Source organism: Entelurus aequoreus, linkage group LG09 (assembly GCF_033978785.1).
Source record: "Entelurus aequoreus isolate RoL-2023_Sb linkage group LG09, RoL_Eaeq_v1.1, whole genome shotgun sequence".
Classification (NCBI taxonomy): domain Eukaryota; kingdom Metazoa; phylum Chordata; class Actinopteri; order Syngnathiformes; family Syngnathidae; genus Entelurus; species Entelurus aequoreus.
This window is the reverse complement of record NC_084739.1, coordinates 58,169,361-58,181,594: the sequence shown is the minus strand read 5'-3', so window position 1 is coordinate 58,181,594 and position 12,234 is coordinate 58,169,361. Positions and strand designations below refer to the sequence as shown.

The following is a 12,234-nucleotide window of genomic DNA, read 5'->3' as shown; positions in this document are numbered from 1 at the left end:
TGATGAAAATGTTTTTGCTTTTTTCCTGACATATTTCAATGGTTATACATTCTAAGATATTATCTATAGCAAATGACATGTTTTTTACCACTTTGTAGTTCAGGTTCTTCATCACGTACACAGCTACTCCTCCTCCATTTTTGTTGGTTCTGTTGATGTAGTTTAGTTCATATCCCTCCAGATCAAAATCTATTCCTTTTTTATCATCAATCCATGTTTCTGTGACAGCAATCACTTTGAATGGTTCGTTGATGTGTTCCAAAAAGTTCTTAATGTTGTTGTAGTTTGCATACAAGCTTCTGCTATTAAAATGAATAATTGACAATTTGTTATCGCATGTAATGTTGCTATTATATTGATCATCTGTATAATAAAAACAATTATTACTGATGTGGGAGAAAAAATTTGTTTCTGGATCTATATCATTTTCCAAATCCTGGTTTTTGTAATCTTTGTTGCAGAAATTTTTTAGTTCCATATTTTCTTGTTCAACAATCTTTGATGTTGTTTCAATAATCTCAATAAGTGTAGGTGGATGTAATCCTGAATGTAGGTCCTCTTGTTTAGTCGTCCCTTGGAACATAGTAGTGTCGATGCTGAATTTGGGTGTTTGTTTTCTGTCAGTCCATTATCATCGTTGTTTTGGTAGCTGTGTAAACTTTAAAAATTGTCCAGGTCCTTGATGTCATGGACAACAATTACTCTTGCTTCTGGACCTCCATTCAGCTTGATGTAGATTTTACAGTTGATGCTCCAAGTTCCCTGGATTTTTCCCTGCTTTCTCAAGTCGCGTGCTTTCTTGGCGATTCCAGCATTGCGTTTTGTGAGATGCTCATTCATGTACACATTTGTTCCCAGCTAGAAACTTCTATGCATCCTTGCTTAGATTGTTCACCCATACAACTCAAATAGAAAGAGGATGATGGTTAGAAGGACGAATATGATTGTGCAGACAGAAAATGGATACAACTAATTCCCTTTTTCCAGTGCTGCATGATACCTACTAGGGATGTAACGTTTACCGGTATTAATGATAAAACGTGGTCAATTTCTCGATGGTCAGAGGCCTGATTTACAAATATCCAAACACCATGCGGTAATCAGCATATGCAATCAATAAAATAATATGTGGGCGTGTTGTGTGTGATTTATTAAGGCTGCGCGTTCAATTGAGAACAGGTGCAAAAGTGGTGGTCACTGCCATATTTAAATGAGGAGTTGCATGTCCTATCGGCTGCATAAATGGAAAGTTTGTGAGAGGACAGTGGACACGCAAAATACAATTTTGAAGCCCCCGAGTTCGATGTCTTGGTGGAACAAGCACATTTATATATGGATAAGCTTCAGCAGACGAATTTCAGTGCTGCTGGAGGAAGGCAATTTACGAAAAAGTTAATTATGTAAGCAAATCGAGGAGATCTGTAGAAGACATTAAAAAAAATGACAAGATCTTCACAGAAGAACTATAGAAAAAATGTCCTTCAACAAAACCTCTGCAAATAAAACAGGCGGGGAACCGGCCGAAGTACAATTTATACTAAAAGTTATTTAGGTAAATATAACTGTAAATTTAGCACGTTACTACACATCTCTGCCGACGTTTGGTATTACTTTTTTAAATTTGAATTATCGTAACTCGTGGGTGATTACCACACTCACGAGGATCATGCTTATTCTCTTGAGATACAGCTAGCAGAAGTACCTACTTGTCACTTAAACGCTAACATGAATACAAGACACATTCACATCTTTCTCCATTGCAAGCATCAAACCCCAATCCTAAAATATGAGGGTGAACATATTTAAACACTCAAATCAATGTCTCTAATGAAGCCAGCAAAACAATGTGTATTCTGCCAAATAAAATATATTGTGTCTGTGTTGGTTTAAACTTGGTTGAAAGATTGGAGTGTGCATATGAGCGTAAACATTTTTTGATATCATTCAACAATACCATAATGATAACCGTGATAATTTTGGTCACAATAACCACGATATTACATTTTCATATTGTTACATCTCCACCAGTGGCGTGCGGTGAGGTTAATGTCTGGTGAGGCACGACTGCATCATCACAGTCAGATTTACAAACATATGAACCTGTAGTGCAGGTGTACCTAATGTTGTGTCCCTGCGGTCATTCGCGGCTCCTGCAGCGCGAGCATTGTTGTTTTTGCACTTTTTGGCTTCTTGTTAAGTGACTTTTTTTGGGTGGATTCGGTCTTGCACGTGGAGGGTTTGGGTGTGGGCTTTGGTTGGTGTGGCGTTCCCGTCGGGCGGTGCATTCTGCGGCGGAGATGCTTGGCACCAGGAGGCAGGGTTATGAGACGAGCCTCACACAGTGTGTCTTCGCAGCAGTTTTATGAATGCTCAGCACTAAAAATACGTTACACACATACAGTTGTTGACAAAATACACTGTACATTATATACCTCAGCTAACTAAACTATGCAAATGTATAATATAATTCATATAGCAATACGGTCTCACTGCACAGCAGCTCAGCAGTTAGCCGAGTCATTGCACACAATCCATGTTGAGGCACAACTGAGTGACGTGCCTCAACTGGCTGCTGATCACCGCACCGTCTCTTCTCAGTATTTGAACGGCAAATGTAAAAATAAAAATAATCTCAAACTGGTGAAGTTAAATGGAAAATAACTTTAGTATAATCACTGGATAGTGGATACATATAACAATTTAATAAATTTTTTTTTCTTTTTACTTTTTTTTTCTTTCCATGATGGCAGGTGATGCCGTGCCTCCCCTGCCTCTAGTGACTGCACGCCACTGATCTCCACTACCTTTTCACTTTTTTTTTTACTAGCTCGGTTAGTCATTGCATGACATAGAAACTGTTTGGGGCAGGTACAGAAAATAATGTACATCCACTTAAGAGTGCAACATGCTTGTTTGTCTCGAACAAGTCAAAGCAGCTAATAAGAAACATTGTGTTACTTAACTTCACTGACCTCCACTTTTATTGTTTTTCAGGAGCTTTGGTTTTCGTTATTGGAGATACTGATGGCTTCTCAAAAACAAATGAAAAGGCCCCCAGCTGCAAACATGTCTGAAGGTAAAAAGCACACAAAACCAACAGATATTTGCTGTGTACTAATGAGATCAGGCAGGTCTCCAGGATGGTCTTATGTCTTTTTCTCCTACAGTATGACATTTTAAAGTGCTTGTTAAGATGAAGAATGTATGCTGTATACATACTTGCCATGTTTGATTTGGTTAAAACTGAAGTCGATCTTAACCTTTACTTGAACATAGTTTAACAATATGTTATTACGGTGGTGGTAGTCTGTAGTAGAACTGTACATGCTTATCATACTGAGAACTGTTCATACTGAATATTTTACATACAAGAGAGAGACAACAAAACAGTATGAAGCGATACAGTTGTACACAAATGCCAACATTGTTAAATTAACCTCTGCGACACTGCCAATTAAAACTGAAGCTCATTGTCTTTGCAAAAGCTGAACTTTTGATAAATATTGTTCGATTGTGCAGGTGGTCATGAAGACTACGTTTACACTGCAGGCCAAAGTGCCACAAATCAGATTTTTTTTTTTGCAGGTTTTTTCCAGCTGACTGTTTACACTGCAAGTAAAATGTGATTTTTATCAGACTCCAGTGTAAACGCGCACAGGCCCCAATGTGGCCTCGACGTCACTTACATGCGCACTTCGATAAAGTGAAAACAAAGGAAGTTGCCCGGAAGGAAGTCGCTAATTCTACAAAGTAAAATAAAAGTTGCGACACCTTAAAAATTTGTGTTTGAGATCAGTCTCTTGTACATATTTTAGGAAACTTCACAGAACTACTGTTCAATGTCAGCCTAATTTTGTCCAATTTTAGGAAATAAAGACTATCTCTGATCCAGCGGGTATAGCAGTGAGGCGCTGCAGCCTTCCAATTTAGCACAACAAGTCTTCTAGCCAACAAAGTAGTAAATGCCACCAAGTTCTTTTTGGATTTGCTAAGAGAAGATGACAGAGGGGCTACCCCAAATAGTCCACTTAGAGGATTAAATTAAATCTTTTTGCCAATTACCAAAGACAAAGTATTAAAAATTTCAGTGCATTAACTGTACAACTGTTGACAACGATCACATATATATTAAGTTAGCTCGAGACTGTTGACACCGATCACACAATACAGATATTCTGTCATACATCTTAGCCAGCAGGACCTTAGTATAATAAGTATGATGTATTAGCTTGCATTGAGTAAGGCTGTGTCTAGCATAAATAGAGGACTTATGAGCTCTACTCAAAATCTCTGTCCAGCAGATAGGCTACGTCACCCTCCCAAAATGACCTATTTGAATTCATAGACTCAGGGCGTAAATGAAAAAATGTATTTTCTTCACCAAGAAGAAGTGCTCACTAACACAGATTTGGACAGATTTGTGAACAATAATTGAGCGAAATACTTCTTTTGTGTATATAGTACAAGTTTTAAATCCCTGAGTTCAACTTTTGAAAAATGGGAGCAAAAACTAAAGTGTTGCGTTTATTTTATATAGCTCAATATAGCTGTCAAATTCCTCCGCCTTTTCATTTCCCCTCACCCCTTCATGGGCCGAAACCCACAAAAACTGAACCTTTCTCTTCTGATTTGTTATATTTTGACTGTCTACAACATTTCCTATAAAATATCCTGACGGCTGTTTGACTTAAATTATATTAAACTTGCCATCACAGATGCGGAATCAGTGCAAATCAACACTTTATCTTTCTTAGTTAGCTCCACCCACTTTAATGCCATTAGTACTTCCACTATTTCCACTGTGTACACTCCTAGTTTGTCTGACGACCTTCTGTTCACCCCAATTCCTTTTGTTGGCACCGCTACCCCAAACCCAGTCAAACACGTCTCTGGGTGCTGTCCCCAATCTGTGTACACCAATGTGAAATTTCCATACTTATTTATAATGTGCTCATTGAATTCACTTACATTATCTACATTCCTCTTTGTCGTTTTAACTATTAACAAGTGCCAATCTACTTCTGGCCTTACCAGCTCCCATGGGGCCATCACTGGGTAATCCACCGTGGGGATTGTCTTTATATCAATTATTCCAATTTCTCTAGCAGCGTTATTGCATATCTCCCTGAACACCCTCTGACTCCTCCTAATCTCCCAGCATTCCTCCAGCCAAGACTTAGTTGGGTGTGAGTAATTGTGTCCCTGTAGATGTGTCCAATAGTTCATTATTAACCGCTTCCTTCTGATGTCTAGTGGCATTTGTCCCATCTTTAATAGAAGTGCTGACACTGGTAAAGTTTTAAAAGCATTGCTACACACTCTTAATGCTGGCGCTTGCACAACATCCAACTTTGTAAGCACTAATTTTGCTGCTGAGCAATATTCCATACATCCATAGTCAAATGTTGACCTAATCAAGGCCACATAAACTCTTTAGAGCTAAACAACTCTCACCCTGACAAACACCTCATTACATGTACTACCTTTTTACACTTATCCACAATTCTTCGTATATGTCCCTCCCATGTTAGTCTTGCATCGAATACAACACTTAAGAATTTAAACCGTTCTACCTTTTCTATTTCTTGCCCGTACATTTTTAACTTCAGTCCTCATATAACTCTCTTTCTGGTAAAAAAAAAAAACCCAGCCTTCGTTTTCTCCAGTGAAAATCTGAATCCCCAATCATACCCCCATTCCACCACCTCATCAATCGCTCGTTACATTTTCATAACATGTCCCATATTTATTCCCTTCTTCTACAAAGCCCTATCGTCAGCAAACATTAACAAACACATCATTGTTCAGAATATTATTATTCTGAAAATTACTTTTAAAAAGTAATTAATTATAGTTTCTCATTACTTTACCAAAAAAGTAATTGAATTACTAACGGAATTACTATTTAATAAATGTAATTAATTACTAGGGAAAGTAATGTAAACGTTACTTAAAAAAAAAACTTAGAATATTTGGCATATGCATTTGAGAGATGTTTAATATTAGAGCACAGTGTGCGGAGTCTGTGCTTTTAAAAGGTGGGGCTTGTTGCCTAGTGACGTGTGACATCATCGAGGGTTTCAACGGAGCTGTGTTTGTTAGCTTTAGCAGTTAGCAGCGGCGGTTTGTCGGCTCTGACGCCAGTTCTTTTGAATTTTATCACCAGATTGTTTTACCTCAGGTTAATAAAGCGATTGAATGTGTGTCGATGGCTGTCATATCTTCTTTTCAACAAACGGGGTATATGTTGGATGGCAAATTTGTCACTTTAATCATTGATTTTATGTTCAATATTTCCATTGTGTTCGTGTGCATATGTTGTTGTCTGCTGTGTCACAGCGTGATGGTGCCTCTTCCTATTTGATAAGAAGTTCATTTTAGTGTGGTGATGCTTGTTGCTTTCATGATTAAAAATATATTTCCTGCATTGAACTTGCTGCACTTATGACGCTATCTTGTTGTTGACATAAAACCACATCAAAAATAGCACGCCATATTATACATCACGCTACCGTTAACGGCGTTTTAACAGACCTTAAAGTAATTTATTAGATTACTCGTTACTAGTAAAAGTAATAACGTCGTTATTACGGACACTGCATAATTTTGAACAACAGTGGACTTATAACACTACTTTGTGGTGTCCCATTTCTCACCTCATGTTGTCTAGACAGATCCTGACCTATTCAAACGTGCAGTTTCCTTTCTAATAGAAAATCCTTTATCCAATTAAACAGGATTCCCCCCACACTTATCTTGTATAATTTTACAAGCCCACCTTCCCTCCACATCATGTCATATGCCTTTTTATTAGAGATGTCCGATAATATCGGACTGCCGATATTATCGGCCGATAAATGCTTTAAAATGTAATAGCGGAAATTATTGGTATCGGTTTCAAAAAGTAAAATGTATGACTTTTTAAAACGCCGCTGTACGGAGTGGTACACGGACGTAGGGAGAAGTACAGAGCACCAATAAACCTTAAAGGCACTGCCTGCGTGCCGGCCCAATCACATATTATCTACGGCTTTTCCCACACACAAGTGAATGCAAGGCATACGTGCTCAACAGCCATACAGGTCACACTGAGAGTGGCCGTATAAACAACTTTAACACTGTTACAAATATGTGCCACGCTGTGAACCCACACCAAACAAGAATGACAAACACATTTCGGGAGAACATCCGTAACACAACATAAACACAACAGAACAAATACCCAGAACCCCTTGCATCACTAACTCTTACGGGACGCTACAATATACACACCCGCTACCCCCTACACCCCCCCCCCCACCTCAACCTGCCCCCCCACCTTCCCCGCCCACCTCAACCTCCTCATGCTCTCTCAGGGAGAGCATGTCCCAAATTCCAAGCTGCTGTTTTGAGGCATGTTAAAAAAAATTATGCACTTTGTGACTTCAATAATAAATATGGCAGTGCCATGTTGGCATTTTTTTCCATAACTTGAGTTGATTTATTTTGGAAAACCTTGTTACATTGTTTAATGCATCCAGCGGGGCATCACAACAAAATTAGGCATAATAATGTGTTAATTCCACGACTGTATATATCGGTATCGGTTGATATCGGAATCGGTAATTAAGAGTTGGACAATATCGGAAAATCGGATATAGGCAAAAAAGCCATTATCGGACAACTCTACTTTTTATGTACAAAAATACTGTTATCATTGGAGAGAGAGATGAGACATACCCTCACAATTATATAGTGACCCCAAGTGGCGGGCTGAAGTCATGATAGCCCAATATCACCTGGTGGTAATGAGGTCCCCACATCTGGGTCCCTTCCAAGGTTTCTCATTGTGCCCAGTGGGTTGAGTTTTTTCTTGCCCTGATGTGGGATCAGAGCCATAGATGTTGTTGTGGTTTGTGCAGCCCTTTGAGGCATTTGTGAATAAGGGCTATATAAATAAACTTTGATTAATTGATTGATTATCGTCAACTTGTGATAATGCATGTGATGGCACATTCTCGCTGTGTCCACAAACCACAAATTTGACAGTGACAAACAAAGGGACGTGTCCTCAATGCACTGCAGGGTCCTGCTAACGTCCCTCCACAGTGCAAAGCCACTTCCAAGTCAGCAATCCTCGCCTCCATTGCAGCAAATAAACTATGTTTCTCACAAGTATCATACCTAGAGAACAAGGAATGGCTAAACATGCTACACTACACACCGTAGGAGGATATGCTAACTGCAAACCTCGAGCTAGAGCTCTTGAATGTATACACAGGTGGGCGGATCGATAAAAATATCGACAGTAACGATGCCAAACACAATATCATTATATGGTACGATATTTTTGTCATCAAAAAAATATTTTGTGAATTGTTATATTTATATAGCACTTTTCTCAAGTGACTCAAAGCGCTTAACATTGTGAAACCCAATATCTAAGTTACATTTTTAAACCAGTGTGGGTGGCACTGGGAGCAGGTGGGTAAAATGTCTTGCCCAAGGACACAACGGCAGTGACTAGGATGGCGGAAGCGGGGATCAAACCTGCAACCCTTGAAGTTGCTGGCACGGCCACTCTACCAACCGAGCTATACCGCCCCTGTCTTTTTTGTTATTGTTTTATCAAATTAGGATACTTTGTAACCCGTTTTTGTGGTTCATTTATATACTAAATAATACATTGCAATATAGATTTCAGACCATATTGCCCATTCCGAGTGCTGATGAAAGCAATGTTTTTTTTTGCATTTTCCAGTGTTAAAGGACCTGACAATGAAAGTTTTCAACAGTATGAGCAGCTTTATTTCACTACCTGACATCATCCAGCTGATACTGCAGGTATGTATCTGTTTTTGCCTGTTGATAATAAACAAACAATAGTAATTATTAATTATTAAAAATGGGATGTTATTGCTACTGAAATGTGTCTAACATATCATGCAATAAATGTAACAGCCATTATTATAAATATACATGCTAGAAGATATTTGTTTTTCAACATTTGTCCTTTTAAACAAACCTGCCATTTTCTAAATTAACATTTATTACTGTAAATTCCTTTTTGTCCCCATACAGTAGTAGGTTTCCCAGTCATAACTCTTTTGTATATGACCACAACTTTGTGTCCTACAGGACCACCTTTATGGAGAAGGACAAGTTGCAGAGATCCACGGTCTTCTTCTTGGGATGCTCAACACTTTCAACTATGAACAGGTAAACAGTGCGTACAGATTGGCTCACACTGCCCATATTCATAGCCATATGATGTGAGCTCAATAAGTATGAATAGTGAGGCATTACTGAAGTATTAGATGTTGTATCGTCCCACACTCACATTAAAAACTTTTTGGGTAGGTTTAATTTTTCTAAGGCATGGGAGATTTGAAGTAACAACATGAACTGGAACGGGCTGGTATGCTAATAATGTATTAATAATATCTACTTAATATTTGACTATACCATAGACTGAAAGGGTGGCATAGTAGTTACAACGTATTCCTCCCTTTTCTGTTGGAACTTTTTCGTTTGCATGTCCTTGTTTTTTTTCCAGTAAATTCAATCTAAATATAGAGTCCAATATAGTTTATTCCAGAGCAGAAACTGGAGATATTAAGCACACGGCAACTGATTTTTTTTCAGTGGAATATTAATTATTGTACCTTTTGGAAAGAGGCTAGACATGGTGGGCAGTGATGGACAGTAACAAGCTACGTGTAGCTAAACTACGTAGCTTAACTACATTTTCCAGTCGCTTGGCGGTAGCTTAGCTACTTTTTTAACGAGTAGCTTTTCCTGTTGCTTAGCTACTTTTAGACCCATGTAGCTAGGTAGCTTACATCAAAGCTACAAGCTACAAAGAGAGAAAATGGACTGCGTCCAGGCAAAAAAACCATGGAGAAAATACAATGACCTGGATGAATGAGAACATCCATACATAGATAATACATGATAATTGGTTGGTGTTTTTATGATGAGTCACAATTGGCTAAGGTTATGGCAAAATATTACAGACTAGCCAATCAGAGGCAAGATAAGGCAGGTCATCGAAACTAGTAAGCAAAATCATAACAACCACACACTGATGTCACATGACGATGAGAGAGTCAAAGACAAAGAGAAGCTTCAAGTTGACGACTCAAAAAAAAAAAAAACATAGTTCAAAATGGCAGAGGGATTGGATTCTCTCCCGCAGATTAGATTTTTCCTTCAATGATGAAGATGATGTGCAGGAAACGCACAATACTGCGTGTTTACTCTGAAAACCAAAATCATAACTGCTCTCTTCATCTAAGATGTCCAACACAAATTTAGGAACACACATTAAGGTGAGTTGAATTCATTAAGTTTTATTGCACATAACTATTACTAACTGTTTCCAAACAACAAGATATAGATTGATGCTGTTTGTTTTACTGTAGTTAGAAAAAAATAATAACATTGTAGGAGTGGGCCAAAGCAAAGGCAAACTAAAAATAAATACATACAGTAGGGACCCCTAGAGATAGTTGTAGGGTGTTCCCAGCTAAATGACGGATAGTTATGGTCCATTTGTACACTCTCAGTTGCATTAACATTGATAATATACATGTGGGCTCATAGATAGATGTGCCATTAAATGTAATTTAGCCTGACTTTTTGTAATCTTTGTCTAATTGGTTCAGAAGAGCCTGTTCTATACTCCCAGTCCCATTTGCCTCAAAACATCATATAAGTTACAAGTAAGGTGACATAAATGGAAGATCACTACCTTCTACCTTTTTTCATCATTATAGTTTTGTAATAAAAAATTGATACCTTTTTATTGCAAAACAATTATGTGACCTCAGACCTTATACTGTATGTACTCTGATCTGTCCTATGCTCTACCAACAATGGTACTATGGTTCCTATTTATACTAGGGCCTTAATGCTTCACAGGGCTCATTTATATGGAGTTGCAACTAGGGGTGTCGCGATCTGACATTGATATCGTTCCAATATCGACCAAACAAAACATATATTGGATTATACCGTTTGCATTTGAAATCTCCTTTATCAGCGCTCCGTTACAAGCATTCCTGCACTGCATTTACTTGTTCAAAATTGTACAGCCAGTTAAAATCTAAATCCTCCAATAAGCACACAAGGTTGGTCTTTTCTTATATTTTAGTCAATTAATTTATACAAATGTAAACATGGTAGGCTATAGGCTACTAGGAGCTAACAGGTACACAACATCTTAGCACACAATCGCACACAAGCTAGACATAAATATTAGATGTCCTTAATTGAACAATGTCAATTTAAAACATTTGTCAATATAAGCAAATATCAAAAAATATATCTTCCTATTACTTACAGATACAAAGTGTCCAAGGCAGAAAAAAGTATCCGGTACCAAAAACATGTCCGCATCATTCATCATGAGCTCAACTTAATGATCTAATGTGACCACTAAGCGTCACCAAAAAACTTTTACTAGTCACTTCAACTTAAATACGGTCTTTTATCAATGGTTAATAATAAATCGGTTAGTGTTTCAACATTTCATTTGATCAAACCAAACCAAACAAGGTAAGTTTGATTTGTGCTGCTATCGTATCGGATCATTATCAGTATTGACCAATACTGAAGGCTCCAATATCGTATTGGAAGTGAAAAAGTTGTATCGAGACACCCATAATTCTAACCCAGTTGTTGTATCTACTGGAGTTTTTAAAGTACAAAATATACAGGTTACAAACACAGGTAATGGCACAGATATTTACAAAGAAATTGAATACAATAGTATTTTGTCCTTGTGCTTTTTAATTATTGATATCCAAATAAATTGATTGATTAGTGGTTGAAATAAGGACACCATTATACAATAGTAATTTTTGCTTTGTATTACAGACATTATTTGAAACAACTACTCGTTTATTGAATAATGACCTCCACTGGTCCCTGGCTCATCTGCGAACAGCTGTGACAAAGGGACTTCATCCAAGACAAGATTACTGTCACATCTGCATTCAGCAGTGCAAGAGGTGGCATAACTCAACAGACGAGATCATCATATTCAAGTAAGTCACTGTGCAACACGGCTATTCGACTAACATAGTCAGGAGGCTTCAATTTCAATACGTTAAGGAAGAGAAATAAAGGGTTTCCTCTGGCTCACGAATTACAGCTCGTACTGAAAGAAGTTGGATTAGTGGTGTGCTGCCATCTAATTGGAACTACAAAAATAAAAAAATTCTGAAATGTGAGATAGTTTTCATTTTATAG

At 37.9% G+C, this 12,234-nt stretch overlaps 1 protein-coding gene across 4 annotated transcripts in view; it reads left to right on the top strand.

Annotated features, from left to right (window-relative positions):
• Window positions 1-12,234, top strand: part of vps8 (VPS8 subunit of CORVET complex) — a 103,818-nt gene that overhangs the window by 78,506 nt on the left and 13,078 nt on the right. For all 4 annotated transcript variants that reach the window (XM_062059004.1, XM_062059006.1, XM_062059008.1 and 1 more), the window contains exons 38-41: window positions 2,995-3,076; window positions 8,741-8,823; window positions 9,118-9,198; window positions 11,860-12,029. In XM_062059004.1, the coding sequence (XP_061914988.1) occupies window positions 2,995-3,076; window positions 8,741-8,823; window positions 9,118-9,198; window positions 11,860-12,029 (416 nt within the window). The remainder of the gene's footprint in view (window positions 1-2,994; window positions 3,077-8,740; window positions 8,824-9,117; window positions 9,199-11,859; window positions 12,030-12,234) is intronic.